The sequence below is a fragment of the Hakea prostrata genome, chromosome 5, assembly GCF_041222555.1.
Source record: "Hakea prostrata isolate BN-2017 chromosome 5, UWA_Hpros_2, whole genome shotgun sequence".
Classification (NCBI taxonomy): Eukaryota; Viridiplantae; Streptophyta; class Magnoliopsida; order Proteales; family Proteaceae; genus Hakea; species Hakea prostrata.
In genome coordinates, this window is record NC_142604.1 from 50,314,692 (window position 1) to 50,341,751 (window position 27,060).

Genomic DNA, 27,060 nt, shown 5'->3' on the forward strand with positions numbered 1-27,060 from the left:
CACAGGGGCAATGATGATGCAACGTCCCAAGGTGGATAGGACCAAGGTAGACTCTCCCTCGACAATGAATTCTCTATTTTCCTTTCTTCTTCTTTTTTTCCAGAAAAACAAGACACATTGGGGCTACTGACTATAGGGTTGAAGGGGGGACTCACGAGAGAATTTTATGAAGTTTGATCACATTAGTTTTTACTGGTAGTATTATAACTTGCCGCTTTGTCTTATTTTGTAGCTACTGATGTGGGTTTAAAATTATTTTTCTTAATTTTGCTGCTAGCCTTTACAAAGTTCTTGTTGGTTTGCTTCGTCTTGCAACGTGAGACCTGCACGAGTTTTACATTGATCTATGCACACTGTTGATATTAGTGGTGTAAATATGGCCCTATGGCCTAAACCCACCTTGGCCTATCTTAAGCTTGAACAAGGTCTGGACTAAAAAAAAATTGTCCTGAGGATGGGTCTAGGTTGATTGAGGGTGGTCTTGGATCAGACCATGAGTGGTTAGGGTTGACTGCTTGATTTTGTGTTGGCCTAGTTAGGCTTAGGGTAATGCTACTGTACTTAGGATCAAGGTTAGGGTGTTTAAAAGCTGAAACCCAACCTTACCCTAGTTGCAGCCCCATATGATATATGCAGGAGGAGATCACCTATCATTGTGAGCTTACAAAGGTATAAGAAAACTTTAATTTGGTACCGCAGATGTGGGTGTATTCTTGTCGAGAATGTTGTTTGAGGTGGTTCTGCAATGTGAAACAGAGGCTTATAGACGTCTGTGTTTGGAGGAGCAATCTGATTCTGATTAAAGGGAGACAATAAAAACTAATATATGTCTAAAATGGCATGGAGTGCCAATGTGGAGTATTCCATCTCCTTCGTCGAGAAGATGATGGATGCGAAGAAAGTTGAAAACCAAGGAGAAGGTCAAAGAGTTCATCTTCACTTTTGTTCTCTGTGACTATAATCAATCGTCTTCTCATCCACTAGTTCTATTACGTAGTTCTCAAATCCTGATTGAACAGTGAAACTTGCTGTGGGAAAATTATCAATCTAGAATGGTAAAGCTTTGTGGCCCTGCTCTCGATGAAAGATCATAATCAAACTATGATTTCAGCACCAAGAACATTGTTGTGATCAACCCACACAAAAGCCAAGTTGGTGAAGGGATGAAGGTGGTGAAGTTTACGACACTAGCTACTTTAATGTATATAGATAGTGTGAACATTTATATCAGTGGTTGTCTAAATTTACATGGGCAGGAGTTTATAGGAACTGAAATTATATCAACTACCATAGAGATGAGATGGAATCATGGAAGTCGAGGTTCAACCATGGTGACAAGAGGTATCTTTTTAATTGCAGAAAGACCATAAACATCATTCAAGTCCAAGTCCTGGGGCTGCATATCACCTGGCAAGCTCTAAGGGAACCCATGTACGAGGTTCGCCAGGTATGATTGAATCATCTTAGTCCTCCATCCTAGCTCATAGCCAAAGCACATCCTCTTCCCTGATCCATAGGTCAAGAGCTCAAAATCATGCCCCTTTATGTCAATTGCTTTTCCAATGCCCCTCAGAGTGGAATTTCTCTGATGTTTCTAAAAGTGTTGGGGCCTTCCCTATAGTCCATTGGCTAACTTGTGCTCTGGCTCCTGCTCTAATATTATAACAAGTAACATTGCAATCTTCTGAGCCTGGTGAGGTGTTAGCTACAATAGATGGGGGATGTCTTTCTCTTCAACCTCTCTCTCTCCAAACTACCCAATCCAACTTTTTTGTAGCTCTTTGAAGCTTTCTCGATTTTTCAGAAGCAAAGAGAAAGAGAGCCCACTCCACTGAGACATGAGCTCTCAGTGCTAGCTGCTAGTAGTTCTTGAAAGATCAAATCAAAGAACAAATAGCACACATTGTTATTGCGTATAAGTTCATCAGTAGTAGTGGATGAATAGAAAGAAAAATTTTATGTTTGGACTTACAGCATTATGCCTTTAAGAAGAGTTGGGATCCTCTATGCGTTGGGGTAGAGGATCGTGCTCCCCTAATATTGATGGGCAGAGGTGGGTCTCACCCATAAACATGTGGATTTGAACTTAGGAATGTGTGGCAATCATAATCCTCGATCTCAACTCGTAAGAGAGAAAGATTGAGTGGGACAAATGTCAAAAACAGCCAGCCTTGCATGGGGGCGTAGTGTACCATATCAAGAAGGAATATGCTACAGAATGTACCACCAGAAGAAAACTAATCACGCATCCAATTAGAACCTTAAATATCATGAAGTAATCCTGTTGTCTTCTGTGATAGTTAATAGATTGTTTCAAAAAAAAATATTTTGGGTTTTATAATTATCATTGGCAGCATTTCATAAGATGAACTTATTATGAAGTTCAATTATAGAAACTAGTTCTCCCTTTTTCCCGATGTGGGTTCTATAATCCATCCACAATTCATATGGATTCTAAGCTCTGCAATTGCATTGAATGAATCTAGTTCCCATGATATATATTCTAATTTTAATAAAACAAAAGAGAAAAGCTAAATCTTATGGGTAGGGGTGGATCAATGACTTCACCTTGGGAGATGCTGAAAAATTATTACAATTTCTTTTTTCATTTTCCAGTTGAAAGCAAATCTATTGCAAAGAATGGCAAGAGAACACAATCACAAGCATCAATAAGCCATAGAGTGATAGAAGGCCAATCTGTCTTACTTGCCAAAAGACAGGGTCTACCTAGCTAAAGAATCAGCAATGCCATTGGATTCTTTAGAAACATATGAAATGAACCAACACGAAGAATACTAAAGAAAAGCCTTATAATCTTCCACAACAATCCCCCTCTTAGGGAGCACATTACATATAGATCTCCTATGTTTGCAATCAATTACATTTATTACCCCTGGAAAAAAAAATCAATTACAAATGTCCCTTTACTGCTTTAGCAGAGGTGTCCATTTATAGCTTTTAATTCTTAATAGTAAGGGGCTTTGTAATTGATTTTTTTCTAGGGTAGTAGATGTCATTGATTGCAAACACCGAAATTTACCAACTGAAGACAATTAGACTTAAAAATAACATCCTTCAGACTCACGTCACTAGTTGCTACCATCCCAAGTCCGAGCAAATCGGTACCTATTTGCTTTCCCAAGTCTGAGTATTGAATACATTTGGCCAAGGGAAAAAAAAAAAAGTATTGAACACATTGGCTATCCTGGTAATCAGGCCCAGTTGAGGAAATAAATTGACTTAATGAAATTGGCCCAATAACTATTAGGATTTTGCCAAAGCCTCTAGCCCCTTTTACAAGTAAAGCTTGATTATGCAAATGAAGGTCGCAAAAGCTCAACCCACCTTGTAACTTAGATTTACACAATCTTGTCCATAAAATTAGATAAATCCTTCCTGATTTGTCAAGCACACCACAAGGGAGAGAGAAATGGACCCAGCATAAGTAGCCATAGTTGACGTACCCAACCAATTTGATGAGGAGTTTATGGCCTACTTGAGTCAATAACTTATGTTTCCACCTTTGAACTTACTACGAAGAAAAAGAAGAGGAGGGAAAGGAAAGTTTGCTTGGGAATGGAGAAAGTTGTATAGTATAAAGGGAAGCAAAGGAGGGACTCATGGAGATGTTGAGGAAATAGGGAAGCATGACAATTTCAACAAAGAAACAACGAAGCCAATTTTCTTTTCACTTTGAATAGAGATATATAATTTGAGGATTAGAACAAATTTGATTATCACAGTCATATGCACACTTCAATCTGATTGTAATTTTATCTAAAATAATCAAATAAAAATTATAACAACTTAATTACGAAGTGCTGATTTTTACCAAATGAACTAACTCCTTAAGATATGATAGAGAAATGTTATGTTCAATCGTACAACAACACAGATTAGGCCTCCGGATATAATCCATCAAGCAGGACACACCTTCGTTGAATCTCTCTAGGACTTGCCTTTCTCTCACCTACACATAGAAGAAATCCAAGAATAAATTGACTGAAAATCCATAAACATAGCGTATAATGATGTGTCAATAAAAGATTACCTTGCCACTAAGCTAAATTCATAATCAGTTACACTATAATTCATCTCTATTTCAATAGTTGCATTAGTAGGACTTGTCGATGGTTCACCTAGAAACGGTTCAGTCTCTTGATTATGTTGTGCTGAAGATCGTTCGTAGAACATCTTCAAAGAATCAAGCTCTCTTGCAACTTCCTTCATTGTTGGCCTATCTTCCCTTTTATCCTTTAAGCAGTCTCTTGCAAGTTCAGCAACTGCCAATAATTGTTCTCTCTTCCCATCAATTAATATTCTGTCATCAATAATATTAAAGAGATTCCCATCTTTCATTGAAGATAGAAAATATGACACTAATGTTTTGCACACCCCAAATTCTTCAAATAAAAGTGGTTTCTTTCCAGTCAAAAGCTCCAACAGAACAACTCCAAAACTATAAACATCACTTTTATCAGTTAGCTGGCCCGTAAGAAGGCATTCTGGGTCTAAGTATCCATGAGTCCCTTGAATCTGTGTCATCTTTTGAGTTTCATCCAAAGGAACTAATCTCGAAGCTCCAAAATCAGATACTTTTGCCCTATATTTATCATCCAGTAATATATTTGAAGACTTGACATCTCTATGAAAGATAGGTACTACATGTGAAGAGTGCAAATACGCTAGAGCATCGGCCGTTTCTGTAGCAATTCTTAAACGATTTCCCCATGAAAGACTAGGTGTTTCATTCTTCCTATGGATATGTTCAGAGAGGTTTCCATTAGAAATGAATTCATAAACCAATAATGGAACTTCAATCTCTAAGCAACAACCCAAAAGCTTCACCACATGCCTATGATTGATTTGAGAGAGGATATCAACCTCATTTATAAACTGTATAATCTGGCCTTTGTCCACAATTTTGGATTTCTTAATGGCAACTACTTTGCCACTTGATAAAATTTTGGATTTCTTAATGGCAACTACTTTGCCACTTGATAAGGTACCCTGATAAACTCTACCAAACCCACCTTCGCCAATTAATTGACTTTCATGGAAGTTATTAGTTGCCTTATTTAATGCTTTACTAGAGAAAATTTTGGCAATATCTTTTTCCCCTTTCTTTGAAGCAATTTGTTGCTGTAATAACTGACCTCCATTTTGATTGAAGAATTTTTCTCTTTGTCTCCGTTTTCTTTGAATTGCCCAATTCAAAACCCAAACAAAGGCAGATAAACCCACGAAACCTGCACCGGCACCTACATGCATAAAGTAAGATTTAGAGATATATATATATATATATAATCTTTAACATTTGAGGATTTATAAACAAATAATTACCCTTTTGGGATTGGGATTGAATGCAATAACAGTCTTTTGATTGGTTCTCTTTCCTCCTTTGGTATTTTACGATTTGAATCTCTTATAAGCTACGTTTGTTTGCAAAGGTGGGGTGTGAAAAAAAGGGGTGGGAAAAAGAAACATGTGGGTCCCATGTGTAGTGGGGTGAGGGAGAAGGAAATGAAAGGAAATGAAAGGAAATGAAGGAATTTTCTAGAAAAATATTAATTGTGGTTCCCACCTTTTACTTTTTTCACACTTTTCCACAAAGGCGCACACATTTTTTGGGGTTTTGAAAATGTTTGGGGTGGGAAAGTTAGCTTGTCACGTCACCAGAGGAAACTTGTCTCTAACTTTCCTATCCCAAGCAACCAAACAAACTACACTTTTAAGATTAAATGGAAAAGTTTGCTTTTTGAAGAATTTTCCCACCCCACCTTTATTCTAGTGAACAAACGCAGCCTTACATTTTCCAATTCAAGTCAAAGTAGATTGAAAAATAAATCCGAATTTACTCAATAAATTAGTTAGTCAAACTGTTGGGTGGCCTACATGCTAAAGCTTGTCCCATAAAAAATATTCATTTGCAAAGGAGGATTTCATAAATCAATAAATAAAATTACCTGCAACAATTATAATTGTCATGTCTTTAGTACAACCAGAACCATGTACCGTTCTATTGCGATCGCGATATAGCATTCCATCACCACGGTAGCCTTCTCGACATTGGCAGGTATAGTTCCCATAGGTATTTTTGCATATAGCATTCGTATCACAGTTATTAGTGGATTCACACTCATTTATGTCTTCATCAAAACCATACCACATCACAAGAATGAAGAAAAGCTATTAGCTACTGTAATGAAATCTAGATGAACGACTGACAACAACAAACTAAGGAGTAAGGACTCAAGAAAAGATAAGATACTTACCTTGGCATCCTTGAACAGGGAGATAAGGGTTGCCTTCAAAACCATCCTTGCAGGTACAATTGTAGCCAAGGGCATTCATTGATTTAGAGGAATAGCTGTTTGGCCCGCATGTCTTATTTCCAATCTTTCCAATCGCCCAGTCCAACACAACTGGGATCTCTGATCTGTCAAATTCCTCTCTTGAAAGATATGATGATTCAAAGGTGAAGTATTCATAAGCACCTATGAAGGCAAAGCTGCAAGGGTTGAACTTCCAACTCGAACTGTTTCTAACTTGACTGTTAACAGTAACTTGACTGTTAACAGTCACATCAATCTCTTTCAAACCCGAAGGTATTGAGGTCTGGCAACAACCAATTCCAGAACAAGAACCATTGATCGCACTTTCCAACTTATCACACAATGATATGCACCCACTACTGAAATTTGCGTCATCACTGAAATTTGAAGTTAACAAGGCAACCGTGTTGCAACCTATGCCTATGAGTTTATTGCGGGTGGATGAGAACCTGAACGGTGAATCTCCCACGCTATATCCGTAAGCGATCATGTATGATCCGTTTCTTCTATTATCAAAGTAGTCATTAGAAACAGATGGGCGACGCAGAACCAAATGAGCTTTCAATAATGATATCTTAAGAACCTCCATGCCATCATAGTAGGGTTTACCATTCTGGGCATCACATTGTGATATTGTAGTAAGGATTGCTGAAGCAACCTTCCTTAAGGCCAAAAGGGTAGGGTATCTCTACAACTCCACATTTGCTGTCACAACCCGGCAAGGCTAGTGGTGGAACTGCCGTGGCTATTTCTACTAATGAAAAAAGAAATAGCAACACCAGAAGATTCAGAACGATGGCTAAGCTTATGATTTCCATCTGATCTTCTACTGAAATGCTTGTACAAGGTACCAATCGACCACTACTCAGCCAAACTACTTAATTACCTCATCTTCTATCAATTACCCCCAACAAAGGAATTGAAAACGAGAAGCGACATAAGATAAACCAAATTTGTTCCTGAATATTCATTTATATAACCCATTACCACTACTTTCTCTGCTGCTAAATCATCAAAAAATCAGCAAGGCAATTTCTTAGAACCTTCTTCCCCATAAAAAAAAACCGTTCACCTCGTTTCCATTTTCGATTACGATGGAACTTTGATATTTTAAAAAAATGTGAAGCACATGGCGTTCCTTTATTGTTGAAAAAGAAAAGGTTGAAAACTAGAAGTAAACACCTTTCATATCATCACTTATAGTTTTCCAACCTACTGTTCGGGGAACAAATTGAAAAAAAAAAATTCAAAGAACTTCTGCTGCCGACCGCACCATGGCAATAAAAAATACAGAATAAATGCCAAAGATTTCAAAAGTTTTATTTTATTTTATTTGGATAAATATCACTTACTTCCCCTCTTAGCTGGACAAATAACATTTACATCTCCTCTTAGTTGGATAATATCACTTACCTCCCCTCTTAGCTATCAAATATATTAAACACCTCCCCTCTGTTAATCCTTTTCGGTTAAATTTAACTTTTACCGTAAAATATTTTTTTAAAACCCCAAACAACCCTTGGCTAAAAATTATTTATTATTTTAAACTTTAAATTACCTAATCATCCTAGTAATTAAAATATTAAATTATCCTCAATTAAAATAATTGTTAAAAACCAATACATCATACTTAAAATCCAAATTATCTTTATATATATATATATATATATATATAATTATCAAGCAATTAAAAAAACCCAAAATAATAGTACGGCTTTAATTTTATCAACATACCCTCTTTTTTTAATTGCGTTTTTAATTTTACTTGATTGTAATATATTTTTTTAATTGTTTGATAAAAGCAAATTTTAAAAAGGATATGTTGGGCCTTTAATAATTAAAGATAATTTAGGTTTTAATTATGGTGTTTTGATTTTTAATAATTATTTTAATTGAGGGTAATTTAGTAGTTTAATTATTAGGGTGATTACGGTAATTTAGGCTTTAAAATAAAAAAATATTTTTAACCAAGGGTAGTTTGGAGTTTTAAAAAAACATTTAACCGTAAAAGTTAAATTTAATCGAAAAAGTTAACAGAGATGAGGTATTTGATATATTTGCTAGGTAAGAAGGGAGGTAAGTGATATTATTCAACTAAAAGGGGTCTAAGTGCTATTTGTCGCGAAAGAGGGATGTAAACGGACCGGAGGCCGGAACACACCCCGAACCGAGCAACCGCATCCGACGAACCGAACCGGCAAAATTTAGAGAAGGCACCGAATCCGAATCCGAAACTTACGGATATCCGATAATAATCCGATCCGATAAAATATCCGATTATTGATTGATAATTGTCCTTTTACATTTTACATAAATTCAACCGATCGAATACCGGTATCCGAATCCGATTACCGGTATCCGAATCCGATTATCATCTATTTTTAAAGAAAAAATGTTAAATACTTTACTCTATCCGGATAAAAATTTATCCGGATATTATCCGATCCGATGCAATTATCCGAATCCGAATCCGGTTGCAACGGACGGATCGGATATTCCGATAAGAAAATTTTGGATCGGATACCCTTAAACGAATCGAATGCGGGAGGCGGATTTCGTTATCCATTTACAGGTCTAGATGTAAGTGACATTTACTTTTTTTTTTATCGTTATTATTTTTTTCCCCTAGTAAAACTAGATTTTCCAAATTGACTCCAGCCTCCACACACAACAATAATTCAAGTGGAGTGAAAGCAAACTTTAAATAATCCCATTATTTGATACGATTCAGCTGATGCAATACATAATTGTATGTCTCTCCTTTTTATTCTTTCTTAAGGGAGTGGGTTTATGGGACCACAAAAGCCCAGTCAAAGGTAGAGCAATTTTTTGAAGTTTCTCCTTGTCCCATTTTCTTAAAATTTTCCTCGATCCTTTTTCCTATAAGTGAAGTTAGTGCTTAGTTTGAGAGATTCTTTATGAGAAGAAAAATGTTTTGTTTTGTGTGAAATATCACTACTTAGCCCTTCTCGATATTAAATCCTAGCTTCAAGTTTTAAGACCAACTATCAAATGAACAATGCAAATGGTCCAATGGTCTACTTAGTCAAATAGACTTAAAACAATCCAACATTCTCCAAGATTAAGATCCATCAAGAGTCGTGTAAACTAATTCTAATTGAAAAATTGCAAGACTAGATCATAAACAATTTGAGTGATGATTCAATAGTATTTGATACATTGAGAGACCTTGGTCTAAAGTCATCCAAGTCTAGTACTGATGAACTTCCATCGTGATTATAGGGAGAAGAAATTGGGTACATGGAAAGAATTCAAACGTATTGAAGGATCTAGAGATAGTTGAAGGTGTCAATACCCCAGACAGGGGCAAAGAACAGCCGTAACCGAATATCACTTTTTGAAATCAACCCAAAAGATAATCACAGGAGGGTTGACGGCATGAATTCTGAACTTGAACCATGAAAGCAAGAGAGAGAAAGCTCTTCTTTTGGGTCCTTGGGGTTTCGGCTGAACTTTCGAAGAAACGTGTTGGAGCAGGTGAGGTGTTTGACAAATTGCCCAGAAGAGATTTTCAATCAACGCACTTTGATTGAAAGGTACAATTGACTTGCCTCATTCTCTCTTAATCTTGCCTTCCAACTTTCTCACTTTTAGTTATCTCTTTTGTCCTCTTCTACAAGACTATGAGCAAGACCACGCAAGTCAAGCAGAAAATTGCAGGGAAGCTTATATAGATGGGAATTGGCAAATAAAGAAGATCTTGTGATTTTATTACAAAACCATATTGGCCAATCAATCAATCAATCCTTTTCAGTTTGAACATTCTACTCGGTTTCCCATCTCCATCAATTGTAGGTTTGTCTTTCGGCAATTAGAAAATCACTTGAAACATCAAGTGATTTCCGGTGGGTGATTTCTGGCAGGGGGAAAGTCAGTGGGGGGCGTGGAGTCTCCGGCGGGAATGGGATTGGTAGTCTTCAGCAAGAAAAGGGGCGTGGTGATTTTTAGCAAGAGATAGAAGAAGATGGGTGAAGGGGATTTTTCCTTCACCACCTAAGGATATTTAGATAATTTTACTACTTAAAAAATATATATTAAAAAAAATTATAATAACACAATATATTAAATAATCTAAGACATTTTGGTCTTTCCATATTTGACATTTGAATATACTTCATAATTAGTTTGCTTGGGACCCGCACGTAATATATTGCACTAAAGGGACCCAATATTAGTTTATGGTTCTTTAAAAGAACTCAAAAGATCTACGATCAAAGTCATCCTAGTTATACTCAATTTCCTTCAATCTAGAGCTGACATTCGGATCGCTTCTTTTTATTTGTTTATTTATTTTTTGTTCGCATTTTTTATTCTTATTTTTTATTAATGCAATTTTTTTAGATGATGAATGATTAAGTTATATTTATTTTATTTTTATTCTCAATTCGATCGCATTAAATGTATGTGTTAGACCACTCATTTAGATCTATTAAATTAATTTAATTAATTAGTTAAAAAGTTAAATATTTTATATTTATATACTTTCGTGTTACCATTAAAATGTTGAACTCTAAAGTGACATATCTCCTTGATCAACCCATTAGCTATATAATACCGTGCACTTGCGGTTACTTTTATTTCACGAATAACAAGCATCACTGTAAGCATCGATCTGTGACACATCACAAAAGGTAATGCACGTATCAGGACTTGTGTCTTTAGAGAATCCTTCAACCTACTTCAGCATTCTCTTCGAAGTACAAACTCTCTCGCAGATGAATATGTCATCAGAAGCCTTCTCCCATCCCCAATCACTCTTAATTCTCACCTCTTCTGCTCGCCTTGTCTTCATCCTTATAGCTTACCCTACAAAAACAGTCGGGATTGCAACTCCTAATAGGACCATCATACATCCACCATTGTTGTCAATCCTTGAAGCTAAAGCTAAAGCTAAAAGCTAAAAACCAAAAAAAAAACATCTGCAAAAACTGATGGGGAGTCAATATCTCATTGATACACTTCGAACAAAAACCCAAAACCCCCTATATCTCAAAACCAAATGCAACAGTAGAAATTAGGGTTTAACGTTGAACAAACGAAATGAAAAAGAAAACAAAAAAAATATCATTGATCGAACTTGATCGAAGAAACAAGATTTACCTGATAGAGAGTATTTTTCGATCCCTAGGTTTAGCTGAGGATGTCAAAACGAGACTACAAAAATTGAGGTCAAAATCCAGTAATGGCATTAATTTGTATAGTTTGGATGTGCTTTTGACAGAACAAAGCCCAACGGTACCCATGATTGTTGAACAACTGCGGGGATCACTTGACCAAGTATCCAACAAGGCTCTGGTTAGCTCATCTTGAACAGTGGCAAGTCATGCCTCAACGAGGAAAAATTAGCAATACAGCCAGACTGTGAGGCCATTTCTATGGACAGCATGAATGCTCTTTCGGAGCTTCCAAAATGGGAAACCTGTCAACAGGTACACAGAGATATGTCGCCATGGAAACCTTACCCACAACACTTACAAGATAACCTTCAAAACCCTTGAATCGGCTACAGGGAATTACTGCATCTGCCATTCAATCCAAAATTCAAAACCCATTATGTATATGATAGACAAACTAATGTTACAGTTTGTGTTTGGATCACAAGTTTCAAGCTGAGCCCTAGTACCAAACAAAGCAGATTCAAACACATTTTGCAATAATGAAAGCCCTCTAGTAAGCACAAGGTAGACCACCGTCCCCTCAAACCTTAACCAATCGGACCCCTCACGCCCCCCACCCACCCGAAGAAAACCCTTTCTGAAACAAAAGAAATTAAGAGCAAGAGATATGATGCAGAGAAGTATAAAATCTCTGGCTACCAATAGTAGCAATGTCCAATCCCGAACAAATGGGATAAATAAAATGTCTCTAATGGAGGAGTGTTGGTCATCCTCCGAAGCATTCAACTGGAAACATTAAGCACTAAAACCAAAACAGAATGTGCATCTACAGCAGTTGCACATCTCCCAGAGATCAAAGCCCAAGCTTTGTAAGAAGTGCACGCCACCTTGGAGGTTCTTCGTCAAAAATATAAGTCAAAGGAGGAACCAAAACTCCACTGCCTCCAACCTGCACAAGTGAGGCCAGGGGACGCAACTGAATCAAGAAAGCTTGAAAAATTCTTTCAAAAGGAGACAAGAATGTGAAACTTAAACTGACGAGTACCACACGGACACACAATTACTGATGTATGACACAAGACATAAGGACTAATATTGTTCCCTGCATTATGTGATCCAGACTAACAAACAGCTCCAAAAATAGTAAGTAGATATATTAAAAGCAAAATGAGTCTCTCTTACGGCTCTCAGCTGCTGAATGGCTTTGTAGAGTTCCTTCTTTGGAACACAAATGACGATTGCATAATAATCTGCAACAATTTTACCATCACGTTTACAGAAGACTGGACTTATGGTAGGTCTCTGCATATAAGTATTACATCAGAGAAACAAAGTCATAATAGACAAAGGACATCTAGACAATTCTTAGTTTTTGTTCTCAATTTTGTCATAAGAGTAGATTCAAAAGCACATAAAGAAGCATCTCCTGAATAATTAATGCTGCCCTCCAAGTAGGACAAATAGACTAGCCCAAGAATGTAAGTGTGAACGACCGAAGGGTAAGGGGAGAAAGGAGGGGGTGGAGCATGTTTAGTATCTTGAATTCTGAAAAATCACCTGCAACCCAGTTAATGATGTCTGATTTACAATTCTCTTAGCCACTTCCTCTTCACTAGTTCACCTCATGTTAGCACCTACCTGCCATTAAAAGCATAAGTAAACACAGAAAATTGAAATGGAGAAAAAATAAATTATCTTGAGTGGCAAAAGCTACCCATAGTGAACTGACCAGCTGCTCTCAAATGAGCCTCCAGTCTTTCAAGCATCTCATGAGTAATGTCTAAAACACATTCTAGTCATATATATATGTATATGTATATATATATATATATATATATATATATATAGATACTAGATTTCAGTTGCTTTCTTGTATGCTTGACTCTACCACTACATGGGTTCCAAGGAGTAAAAGAATATACTTGGCTTTCTAAAACAACTCCACCTTCAATTTCTTTCAGATTATTTTCACTTAGTGTTCTTCCACTGTTCACAAGATCCAAAATAGCATCTACTATCCCCATCTAGTACAAAAAGAATCAAAAATGAACAATAAGTCATGAAAATCGTTCTCTTGGGTAAGAAAACATGAAGTGAAAAGGAGGCATGCACAAACTATTGCCAAATTGAATCACCCTCTCCTTGGGGTGTGGAATTGGATAACTGAAGGGAAAGGGTGACCCATCTTTTTAACTTGGGGTGAATATTTTATGTAACTTAGGCCTAGAATTCATTATTATGTTTCCCTTTAACACTCTCTTGAAATATTCTGATCATAGTTAAAATGGCAAATATTTCTCTATAAACAGTTATGCCTAGAGGGTTTCTACAGCCTGGCACCAAGATTTGCCACTTGGAAGGGTGGTAAGGAAATTTGATAAAATGAATATCTAAGCATAGCTAGACTGGTCAGATGTTAAATTTCCATGTATTTCCATTTTTTTGGGGTATTCTCCATGGTTGTAAAGCTGATAAGGCGACCAAAGAGGTTGGGGAAGGTGACAATATGGCAACCAAGGCTTTTTCGTATACATTTTTTTAATACAAGTACTTTGTGTGGCACAAGTAGAACATGTCTCCATAAATCGCTTAACCGTATGCGATACTCAATTCTGATACTTTAAAGTTCAAACCTTGACTTACCTTTACCTATATGGTACACATAGTTGTTTAATTGTTTGAGTAATTATTGAATTATTCTTCTACATCGAATTTTCCAAATGATACCAATAATTATATCAAAGTCCGAATTGTAAAACAAAATTCTTAGCATTATTCGGAATAATTCTCCACCTAACGATGTTAAAACAAATAAATAAATAAATAAATAAATAAATAAATAAATAAATAATAAAACAACTAGACACAAAATGTCAAAAAGTGACTGATTCAACACCTGGGCAGCAACATACACACAAGGTGGCAGCACCTAGGCAATAAAGCAGCCAAAATTTTGCATGTTAAAAAAGCGTCTCAGCACCTAGGGGTCAAAACCCGCCTAGACGTCTTGGCCAATGCCTTGATAACCATGGTATTTTCGACTGCCCCTTCTGTTAAGAAAAAATTTAGTTGTTCACTTGATTTCTACAACTTTATTTTGCCACCTAGGAAACCCTGCTTTCTCTATAACTTGACTATTAACTTCCATGTATCAAATATCTATATACTTATGATCAATCTGGTTTTTTATGCGATGACCGTATTTCAATTGATTACGGAAGCTCTCACGTGGTTATCACTGGAATTAAATGTGGCCCTGACATGGAATGAGGTGTTTCATCTGAGCTTTATTTTCAAATTGTTTAAACAAACTTCAGTATGACAACGAGTTCTTGAAATTTTATGTGATTTGGAAACAGGGTTTTTCCAGGATCAAATCCTAATCATCTTTTTGTTGTATTGACTAGTATTGGAAGCTTAGGGGATGATTCTTCAGAACTCAAGTAAGAGATGTTCATGTCTCAAATTGTCAATTCGAGGGAACGATGAATGGGGCACAGATTAAGACACGGCAGGTAACAAAATAGAGACTTTCATGCTTATCCTTGTTTTGCTTTACTGTGATAAGCTAGCAGGAATGTTCATCACTAACACTCTGATGTGCTTTACTTTTGGGTTCTTGAACTTTTACACTTTAAGTGCACGCATGATCTTTCTGAGTTGGGTTGTATTGTGTAGGGTGGATCTGGTATACTAGAGGAATATCATTTGAGGATGTCACCCAGTTGATCATCCAATAGTCATTGATCAGTACTACAATGATTGCAATGGACAAAATTGCAAGAATCGGGTAAGGACTACTTCGTATCTCTCCCCCCATTTTCCTTTAAGCTGATGATATGAATATTACTTGCATTTTAATGTCTGAAGGATTATTTTTCTTCACTAACTTGTATGTGGTTGGCTGTGTTGGTGCTCTTTGACAAATTGGTTGTCAAAAATGCAAAGACATCGGCTGTTCAAGTAAGCAATGTAAAGTTCAGTAGGATCAAAGGGTCTTTATAGAACAGTTGCCATTGTTCTTGCATGTAGCGAGACTGTTCCTTGCTGGTTGAAGGCTTTAGGGTGACCCAGATGCAGGTATAACCATGAACTCCTTTCCTTCCATCTCTCCATCTTTCTTTATTTTCTGTTTTTTCTTCTACATAAATTTAGTCCAGCTGGGCCTGTAGGAATTGATTTTGTGTGGGTAGACTCTTCTGATTTTTGAGGAAGGCCTGATATGTTAGCTTCTTTCCTCTTCTTTGTTTGGTGATGTTTGCTTGGGTCATGCTGAATCACAGTAAAATCCTTGAGTGTGTTTTGTTCGTGTTTTTTTCATGGTTGTACATCCATTCCCAACAATAAAATACATCTAGAAAACATCTCCACTGGTTTACCTTCTTCTTGCACATCTGATTTTTTTTTCCTTTCTGAAATAGAATCTTTTTGAGTTAAAAAAGAATTAAGATATAATTGAATCAGGACTTCTTATTCTTCTTGCATATATTGAATAATATTACCAGTAAGAAACATGCATCCTAGGCTATGTTCTCTAACATTTTAACATAATTTATCTTCCATTAAAAAAGTAAATATAGGGTTAGAGCTCATTTTTTATGTAATCTAACTGTAAATAAGAATTCTTACCTTACCTCCAATGTTTTCTTACACTAGTCATTCTGATTGTTAATCTTGAAATTCCAATCAGTGGTAGGTTCCAGTTTTGTTAATTTCAGGTTTAGAGCTGATTTTTAATTTAGTGCAATTTCAGTTTTGATGAAATGGTTCGTGTTTCTTAAATATTTTAGTGGGCGTATGTGGGGGAATCACTTGTGTATTTATACATTGAATTCTTAGACAATAAAAACAAACCAATGTAGAATTCTACAGTGAAATTACTTCTTTAACAGGTTGACAGCGTAGAGACCTTACCTTGATTTAGGAATCAGTGGTTGGCTTCAACCAAGCTATGAATTTTCCTTGTCCATTTTCACTATTTGAAGCTAGGAAGAGATACAAAGCAAGAAGCATGGCAGAGGGGAAACGAACAGAAAACAAATGAAGAAATTGCTGTAGGAAGCACTCTTATGTTAGGAACTGGGTGCTGTTGTAAGTAATAGATTTTGCAAGAAGTGGCAGACCTTCACTGTTCCGCAACAGGATACACAGCCTTGTTTTGCCATTAGCTTTGCTTATTCTAGGAAGGCCCAATTAAAAATCTCAGTGGACCCATCAGTTCTGCTTTGCTTATTTTGATTAATATTCAATTTTAAATGACCAAAGGGGGAGGTATCCACACTTGCTGCGTGGTGTAGGGGTCTTGTCTAAAAATTCCCTTGCTCTTGTTACAGTTTTGTGCTTTGTACCAACTACTGATTCTGATAATCCCCCACCTCTCTTAGATGGTCCTCCCTTTCTTAAAGCTAAAACTTTTAAAATGCCATCCACTTCTTCTGGTAGAATTTTTATGTAATATCAAAAGGCTCTTCCCTTATTTCTTACTTAATTCTTTTTTTCGCTAAAAGGGTCATTTTATAACGAAAATAAGAAGAAAAAAAAGAAATACAACAATTAGTACCTACCTTGCTCACCCGCAACAACAGTTGCCCCCAATACACCCTTCCTCATTGGTTCCTACTCATAATTGACAACAACTAAGTCATCAGAAACGAAATGTAGAACGTCTAGATGCATCCAAATCAAGATCTTTAAGAAAAACTTCATAACAATAGTTACATAGCAGCACTATCCTCTCCCAATGGGAGGCTCTGATACACTGCGGATACTTTCGCTAAAGCTGCATCTACCTTCTTGAATTCCTCTGCTATAGAAACCTTTTTACTTGTTACTACTTTCTTCACTGCGTGAGCCTTCTTCTTTGGACGACCAGGTTTCCGGTGAGGAGAACCTTCAGCCCGCACTGATATAGACGAAGATGAAATTGGAAGAATTACTTTCAATTGCAAAGTTTCATCATTGACCGAACTCTCCAGCCTGGCCGAATTCTGATCAGGCCCACAATAGTCCAAATCATCCTCCATAGTTCCTTCAATGGCTGAACTTCTAATAATATTTGCAACTTCAGGTCCTACCAATGAACACTCCAAAGAAGGGTTTCCAATTTGCATAGAACTCTTACCTGCAACAAGCACTTTTTGAAATTCAAAAGGAGTGGCCGAACCACTTTCGAGCTTATCTGTAGGTCCCACTAGTGAATTCCCCAAAGTAAGTTTACCAATTGGATTAAAACACTTTGCCGCATCTAAGGAATTTTGAATTTCAAAACTAGAGTCCACAGCCAAAGAAGCTGCTTCAAAATTATTCAAATTCTGTTGGGCCCCGCATGACCCCACTTGAAGCTCCAAACTAGAGTTCACGTCCAATGCAGTTTCTTTCAATCTAATTGAATTTTGTTGCGTAGAAAAGTCTTCCACATAAACCGAATTCTGTTCCGTAGAAGAGTCTTCCACTCTAACCGAATTCAGCAGGGCCCCACAAGGCCTCTCATGAAGCTTTTCAAACCGTTCAAAAGAGCTAATATCCTTAGTGGCCGAATTAGGTGGAAGTTGGTTAGTCGTGGGACCAACAGAGGTAACTACGTTCTTTGAAAGATTACCAACCAACATCGAACTCTTGCCTTTATCTAAAATTTTTGAAGTTGAAAAGGATCACTTTGAGAGAGAGAAAGATCAAGAGAAGAGTTCTCGCTAGACGCGATCACCACATCAGAGGGAACCAACCTTGTAGATTTGAAATTTGAAATTGAATTTGCTGCACCCTCATTGGATGAAACAGAGTCCTCCAAACCCGCCACCTCTAGAGCCACACGAATCTGATGTTGGAGTGAGCTTGGAGTCTGCACTCTCACACCGTCAGTAGGAATCCCATCCACAATAGGATTATCTGTTGGGAGGTTTTCTGCAAGAACGATAGAGGGCTGAACCTGCAAACCATCCACAGAATCGTTTGAAGCAGACCTACAATGAAGACCCAGGTGGCCTTCTCGATTACACCGTGAGCACCGCAGAATATCATCCTCAAAAATTACCTTCTGAAGAAAACTAAAAACTCGAAGAGTTCTTGGTTCAAGGCGCTCAATCTGAACCTCACTCACTCGAACAGCATCGACCTCCAATTCAACCAAAATTCGAGCATAATGACCAATAGAAACAAGACGAGTTCGTCTATCAAGAGAAACAGGTCTCCCAACAGATTTTGCTATAGAAAGAAGCACTTTCTCATGCCAATACTCAAGAGGTAAATCAGGGAAACGAACCCACACCAACTTACCTGCTGGTTGAGGAGAGTGGATATTAAAATCCGGCCTCCATCATTGAAAATGAATGTATTGCTTTCCAACATTCCAAAAACTTCTGCGCCACACCTCAGTCATATCTGCCTCACTATGAAACTGAAAGATGATAAACCCTTTCCCCAATGAATGTAAGATCACCCCTTGAGACAATTTCCAAGCACCCCTAGCTAGCTCTCGCAATTCATCCATGGTAGTGATGCGAAAATTAGCTCGTCCAATCAACGAAAAACGGAACTGATTTCGTTGCAGGCTCGTATTCTGTTGCGGGATTACAATCCTGCGAAACTTACCCGCTTGTATAGGAGAAGGGAGGGAATCGATCTCAGGCAACAACGAACTCCCCACTACTCCCGCATAAGATTTATCCCCATTGGTTGGCACCTCTGGAGCCTTCAAACGCAGGAAGACCGATTCCCTAGGTACCTCCGAATTTCCTAGAGCTTCCATCTCCTCCATCTCATCGCCCTAAGGACTCTACAATTAGTCAAAATTTTTTTATCATTTTCATCCTCTTACTTAATTCTTGCTTTGTCTGTACCCACTACAAAAGTCTTGAGCATTTGCTTGCTACTTATAAGATACCTATGAGATGCATAGGCTTAGTTGTCTTTCCTAGTTTGTGGAGTCTCATATTACTCATTCTTTGGTTTTCTTGCAGATGTGTTAGCTTGAGAACATTGAGATAAAGAGTTCAAAAATGAAGATTTGGTTGGATAAAATAGTTTGAGAGCAAGGAAGATTTTCTGTTCGAAACTTTTTGTTTTTTATATATTTCAACAATGTCATGGAGACTTACAAACTTTGTAAATGAATTTGACTTTCAAAATCTTGAATATGGGAGTTTTAGTATTTTGGTTATGTTTTTGTGTGCTTCCCATTATATGTTATGAATTTTCAAAGCAGATATGTAGTATGCAATTACAAGCCATATTGCAGTATTTTTTTAGAAAAAAATTATATTGCTTACGGACAATACTAGACCGTAGGCAAAAATGCATTGCCATATCTTTTCCTACAGTAAGCAAGTGAGCCATTGCAAAAAATCATGGTGTCCTATCTGTATTTTCCTCCATAAGGCAAGTAAGCCATGGTAAAGAATGCATAGCTACGTCTACATATTTCCCTATGGAATGCTTGGGGTTGTAGCAAAAAATGTTTAACCCTACAGCACCCACAACCCGTAGGGAGAAATGCATGTCTGGCCTGACGAAAATAGTCTGTAGTTATATGTATTTCCCTATGGAACACATTGGCTCCGTAGTAAAAAACATTTAAACCTACGGACTAGGTATTGCAGGGAGAGTTCTTTACGGGGTTATTGTCATGCTACGGACTTGGTCTGTTGCCCACTTATTTTTGTTTACGGAAAAAATTAACATGGCTACGAACTTTGTCCGTAGGGAAAAATGTGTTTTTTGTTATGCGAATGTCTAAGTTGACCAACCGGTGTTGTGTAGTTTTGTCGTGCTTGCTTGTTTGTCATCTGCTTGGTCATTAAAGGATGTCCTCTTTATCTATTTGGTGAAGGCAGAGGATCTCGGGCTCTCCATAAAGTTAATGATTTGAAACCACTCCTAAACCCACCTCAGCCCCACTCTCTTCCCTGGATGTTAAAAAGTAATTTCCAAATACTGGGGTGTGATTGATGTTGTTGTTGATGCAGGGCTAGCTTCTTTTATCTAAAAATGCTCTAAGCATCATATTCCATGGCCAGTGGCAACCTCTATCTTCTAATCCCTAATTCTTGCAAAAGTAATTTCATTTTTCTTCCTTTGTTGCTATGGAAGTGATTTCTCAAACAGTTGGGGTGGTTATGGGATTGACTTTGGTATGGGGCTAGCTTCTAAGATCTGAAACTTCCCTGTCCACCATCTTAATTCCTTGCCCAATATCTAGCTCTTTCTTTTAGTCTCTTGCTTTTTTAAATTTGTTTTGCTTCCTCACTCCAACATTCCCTCCCCCCCCCCCCCCCCGCTTTCTTTTTATGTGATGCCCAAACCAAAATAGCTTGATTAAATAATACAATGAGCTGCATAGCTTTTCTGTGCTTGTACATCCATTGTTGTGCTTAGATTTTGTGTGTACTTCTGCAACTTTCATATTAAGAATCAAAGAGGAGCATCAAAAAATTATATTCCTATGAGAATCGTTCCTTTACTTAATGATATGATCTATTGCCCAGAAATATATTTGTGAAGATGATGGAAGAACATGAAATTAGCTGAGAGAACTGGGTAATTTGACATACTATCCATGTTCAATAACGTATCTAGAACAAACTTAAGGTTCAGCCTTTTATCTTGAAAGAGATTATGAACAGAGCTAGTCTATTTGTTTGTTGCCAGTATGGAGTAACCAAAGGCCATAACGTCAGGCCAATCATATTCTATTTCGAAATGTGAGCCTATTCAAAGACATTGCCACCTATGAATTTTTATTTTTGTACCCATCAAGGAGTTGGTGATCTCTTATTGAAACAAAATATAAAGTATCTATTAACCACATGAACATCACATCTCCCTTCTGATTTATTTGGTTCAAAATTAAACATCAACAAGACGAAGTGTCTATTTGAACATTCTCGTACCTTAAGAGAATATAGAGGCATAAAAGTACACTAGACCAACAGATCCAGATGGGGGTGTCTTTCTCTTCAACCTCTCTCTCACCCAACTACCCAATACAACTTTTTTTAGCTCTTCGAAGCTTTCTTGTTTTTTCAAAAGCAGAGAGAAAGAGAGCCCACTCCAATGAGACATGAGCTCTCATTGCTAGCTGCTATTAGTTCTTGAAAGATCAAATCACAGAACAAATAGCACACATTGTTATTGCGTATGAGTTCATCGCTAGAAGTGGGTGAATAGAAAGAGAAAAATTCCCTTTGGACTTATAACATTATGCCTTTAAGAAAGAGTTGGGATCCTCTATACGTCGGGGTAAAGGATCGTGCTCCCCTAACATTGATGGGTAGAGGTGGGTGGTAAACATGTGAATCTGAACTTAGGAATGTGTGGCAATCATATTCCTTGATCTCAACTTGTAAGAGAGAAAGATTGAGTGGGACAAATGTCAAAAAACATCCAGCCTTGCATGGAGGCGTAGTGTACCATATCAAGAAGGAATATGCTACCAGAACGTACGTACCATAGAAGAAAACTAATCACGCATCCAATTAGAACCTTAAATATCATGAAGTAATCCCGTTGTCTTCAGCGCAATAGTTAATAGATTGTTTCAAAAATATCTTTTGGGTTTTATAATTATTATTGGCAGCATTTTGTATGATGAACTTATTAGGAAGTTTTACTATAGAAACTAGTTCTCCCTTTTTCCCGATGTGGGCTCTACAATACATCCACAATTCAATAAATTCTAAGCTCTACAATTGCATTGAATGAATCTAGTTTCCATGATCTATGTTCTAATTTTAATAAACAGAAAAAGGAAAACTAAATCTTATGGATAGGGGTGGATCAATGACTTAACATTAGGAGGTGCCCACAAATGATTACAATTTCTTTTTTCTTTTTTTCCGGTTGAAAGCAAATCTATTGGAAAGAATGGCAAGAGAACACAATCACAAGCATCAACAAGCCACAGAGTGACAGAAGGCCAATCTGTCTTACTTGCCAAAAGACAAGGTCTACCTAGCTAAAGAATCAACAATGCCATTGGATTCTCTAGAACATATGAAACTGAGCAACACGAAGAATAGTAAAGAAAAGCCTTACAATCTTCCACAACAGCCACCACCTCAAGAGCATATTACATATTGCCCCTTGTGTTTGTAGTCAATTACATCTATTACCCCTAAAAAAAGATAAATTACAAATGTCCCTTTACTGCTTTAGCAGAGCTGTCCATTTATAGCTTTTAATTCTTAATAGTAAGGGGCTTTGTAATTATTTTTTTTCCAGGGGTAGTAAACGTGATTGATTGCAAACACTGAGATTTACCAACCGAAGCCAATTTGACTCAAAAATAACATCCTTCGGACTCACGACACTAGTTACTCATCCCAAGGCCGAGCAAATCAGTACCCTCTTGCTTTCCCAAGTCTGAGTATTGAACACATTTGGCCCCAAAAAAGAGTATTGAACACATTGGCTATTCTGGTAATGAGGCCGAGTTGGGAAATAAATTGACTTAATGAAATTGGTCCAATAACTATTAAGAATTTCCCAAAGCCTCCACCCCCCCCCCCCCCCCTTACAAGTAAAGCTTGATTATGCAAATGAGGGTCTCAAAAGCTCAACCCACCTTGTTCCTTAGATTTACACAATCTTGTTCATGAAATCCAATGGATTTCATGCCTTCATTGGGCCCACCCAATAAAAATTAGATAAATCCTTCCTGATATTATCAAGCACACCACGAGGGAGAGAGAAATGGACCCGGCATATGTAGACATAGTTGACCCAACCAATTCGATGAGGAGTTCATATGTTTCCACCTTTGAACTAACTACAAAGAAAAGGAGGAGGAGGGGAAGGAAAGTTTGTTTAGGAACAGAGAAAGTTGTATAGTATAAAAGGAAGCAAAGGAGGGACTCATGGAGATGTTGAGGAAATAGGGAAGCATGACAGTTTCAACGAAGCCAATTTTCTTTTCACTTTGAATAGAGATATATAATTTGAGGTTTAGAAAAAATTTGATTATCATAGTCATATTCACACTTCAATCTGATTGTGATTTAATCCAAAATAATCAAAACAAAAAATTATAACAACTTAATTTTGAAGTGTTGGTTTTTACCAAATGAACTAACTCCTAAGATATGATTGAGAAATGTTATGTTATCGTACAACAACATAGATCTAGCCTCCGGAAATAATCCATCGAGCATGACACACCTTCAGTGAATTTCACTAGCACTTGCCTTTCTCTCACCTGCACATAGAAGAAATTCACGAAGAAATTGATATTGAAAATCCATAAACATAGAGTATAATACCATGTCAATAAAAGATTACCTTGCCACTAAGCTAAGATCATCATCAGTTACACTATAACTCATCTCTATTTCAAAAGTTGCATCAGTAGAATTTGTTGATGGTTCACCTAGAAAAGGTTCAGTCTCTTGATTATGTCGTGTCGAAGATTGTTCGTAGAACATCTTCAAAGAATCAAGCACTTTTGCAACTTCCTTCATTGTTGGCCTCTCTTCCCTTTTATCCTTTAGGCAGTCTCTTGCAAGTTTAGCGACTGCCAATAATTGTTCTCTCTTCCCATCAATTAATATTATGTCATCAATAATATTAAAAAGATTCCCATCTTTCATTGAAGATAAAAAATATGACACTAGTGTTGTACACTTCCCATATTCTTCAAATAAAAGTGGTTTCTTTCCAGTCAAAAGCTCCAACAGAACAACTCCAAAACTATATACATCACTTTTATCAGTTAGCTGGCCTGTAGGAAGGCATTCTGGGTCTAAGTATCCATGAGTCCCTTGAATCTGTGTCGCCTTTTGAGTTTCATCCAAAGGAACCAATCTCGAAGCTCCAAAATCAGATACCTTAGCCCTATATTTATCATCCAACAATAAATTTGAAGACTTGACATCTCTATGAATGATAGGTACTGCATGAGAAGAGTGCAAATATGCTAGAGCATCAGCAATTTCTGCAACAATTCTCAAACGATTTCCCCATGAAAGACTAGGTGTTTGATTCTTCCTATGGATATGTTCTGAGAGGGTTCCATTAGAAATGAATTCATAAACTAATAAGGGAACCTCAATCTCTAAGCAACAACCCAAAAGCTTCACCACATGCCTATGATTGATTTGAGAGAGGATATCAACCTCATTTATAAACTGTATAATCTGGCCTTTGTCCACAATTTTGGATTTCTTAATGGCAACTACTTTCCCACTTGATAAGGCACCCTTGTAAACTCTACCAAACCCACCTTCGCCAATTATTTGACTCTCATGGAAGTTATTAGTTGCCTTCTTTAATGCTTTACTAGAGAAAATTTTGGCAATATATTTTTCCCCTTTCTTTGAAGCAATTTGTTGCTGCAATAACAGACCTCCATTTTGATTGAAGAATTTTTCTCTTTGTCTACGTTTTCTTTGAATTGCCCAATACAAAACCCAAACAAAGGTAGATAAACCCATGAAACCTGCACCGGTACCTACATGCATAAACAAAAGTAATCTTTAACATTTGAGGATTTATAAACAAATAATTACCCATTTTGGATTGGGATTGAATGCAATTAATAACAGGTCCTTTTATCGGTTCTGTTTCCTCCTTTGGTATTTTACGATTTCAATCTCTTACATTTTCCAATTCAAGTCAAAAGTAGATTGAAAAATAAATCCAAGTTTAGTCGATAAATTAGTAAGTCAAAACAGTTGGATGGCCTACATGGCTTATCTAATAAAAATATTCCTTCGCAAGGCCTACATGGCTTATCTGATAAAAATATTCCTTCGCAAAGGAGGATTTCATAAGAGAACCATGCAAGAAAATAGAAAAATATTATCAATAAATAAAATTACCTGCAACAATTTTTATCACCAGCATGCGTTTCATGTCTTTAGTACACCCACCATATGCCGTACCATGGTCACGGACATAAAAGAAACCATCGCTTTGGTAGCCTTCTCGACATTGGCAGATATAGCTCCCATAGGTATTATTGCATATGGCATTCGTATCGCAGATATCATGGGATTTACACTCATTTATGTCTTCAACAAAACCATACCACATCACAAGAATGACAAAAAGTTGTTAACTATTGTAACGAAGTCTAAATGCACAACTGACAACAACAAACTAATTAGGACTCAAGAAAAGATAAGATACTACTTACCTTGGCATCCTTGATGAGGGAGATAGGGGTTGCCTTCAAAACCATCCTTGCACGTACATTTGTAGCCAGGGGCATTGGTTGAATTAGAGGGATAGCTGTTTGGCCCGCATGTCTTATTGCCAATCGCCCAGTCCAACACAACTGGGATCTTTGATCTATCAAGTTTCTTTCTTGAAATATGTGATGATTCAAAGGTGAAGTCTTTATAATCACCTATGAAGGCGAAGCTGCAAGGGTTAAAAATCCAATTCAATTTGTCGTAGAAAGCTTGACCACCAACAGTCACACCAAAATATTTGAGACCCGAAGGTATTGAGGTCTAGCAACAACCAATTCCAGAGCAAGACCCATTGATCACACTCTTCGAGTTATTACACAATGATACACATGCGCTATTGATATTTTCGTCGACTCCATCATAATTTGAATCTAAGGAGGCAATAGTGTTGCAACCTATGCCTATGAGGTTATTGCGGGTGTCTGAGAACCTGAATGGTGAATCTGCCACGCTATATATGTCATCGAATGATTCTGTTAGGTTTCCTGTATTATCAAAGCATTCATAAGCAGCATCTAAGTGACGCAGAACAAAATGAGCTTCCAATAATGAAATCTCAAGAACCTCAGTGAGGTTTGCATAGTAGGGTTTGAGGGTGCCACTCCGGTCGTCACATGTGATGTCGTAGTTAGGATCACTGAAGCAACCTTCCCTGAGGCCAAAAGGGTAGGGTATGTCTACATCTCCACATTTGCTGTCACAACCCGGCAAGGCTAGTGGTGGAACTGCCGTGGCTATTTCTACTAATGAAAAAAGAAATTGCAACACCACCAGAAGATTCAAAAAGATGGCTAAGTTTATGATTTCCATCTGATCTTCTACAGAAATGCTTGTACAAGGTACCAATCCACCACTACTCGGCCAAACTACTAATTACTTCATCTTCTATCAATTAGCTCGAGAAGCGATGTAAGATAAACCAAATTTGTACCTGAATATTTGGTTACATAACCCGCTACTAGTACTTCCTCTGTTGCTAAATCAACAAAAATGAGCAAGGCAATTTCTTAGAACCTTCTTCCCCTTAAAAAAAAACAATTTCCAAGCTCATTTCCATTTTCTTATTCAAAAATTTCTAGATAATTACAATGGAACTTTCATATCTTGAAAAATGTGCATAACCACTCTAATGAGCTTTCATTATCATCCATTATTGTTGGAAAATAAAAGGTTGAATAACTAGTACTAAACACCTTTCATATCATCACTTAGCTTTCCATCTTACTATTGGGGGAAAAATTGAAAGAAAAAAAAAAAAAATCAAAGAACTTTGGTTGCCAAAGGCACCATGGCAATAAAAAGACAGAATAAGCGACAAAGATTCCAACACTTTTATCCTTATTTTTTTACTTCCTATTCTGGTAGAACTAGATTTCCCAAATTGACTCCGGCTCTCACACACAA

At 37.1% G+C, this 27,060-nt stretch overlaps 1 protein-coding gene, 1 long non-coding RNA gene and 1 pseudogene across 2 annotated transcripts; 1 reads left to right on the forward strand and 2 right to left on the reverse strand.

Annotated features, from left to right (window-relative positions):
- Positions 1 to 3,966: 3,966 nt before the first annotated feature.
- LOC149016370 (uncharacterized) lies at positions 3,967 to 26,466 on the reverse strand. The gene is given in 9 exon segments (XM_089156743.1): positions 3,967 to 3,970; positions 4,052 to 5,261; positions 5,967 to 6,149; positions 6,276 to 6,960; positions 6,962 to 7,086; positions 23,624 to 23,660; positions 23,749 to 24,911; positions 25,282 to 25,473; positions 25,599 to 26,466. Coding segments are annotated over 9 exon segments (4,467 nt in total).
- On the reverse strand, positions 12,327 to 13,497 carry LOC149016371 (ATP phosphoribosyltransferase 2, chloroplastic-like; annotated as a pseudogene).
- LOC149016372 (uncharacterized) lies at positions 14,860 to 19,452 on the forward strand. The gene is made up of 3 exons (XR_016173480.1): positions 14,860 to 14,988; positions 15,152 to 15,553; positions 19,429 to 19,452. It is a non-coding gene; the product is annotated as an uncharacterized LOC149016372 (long non-coding RNA).
- Positions 26,467 to 27,060: the final 594 nt, after the last annotated feature.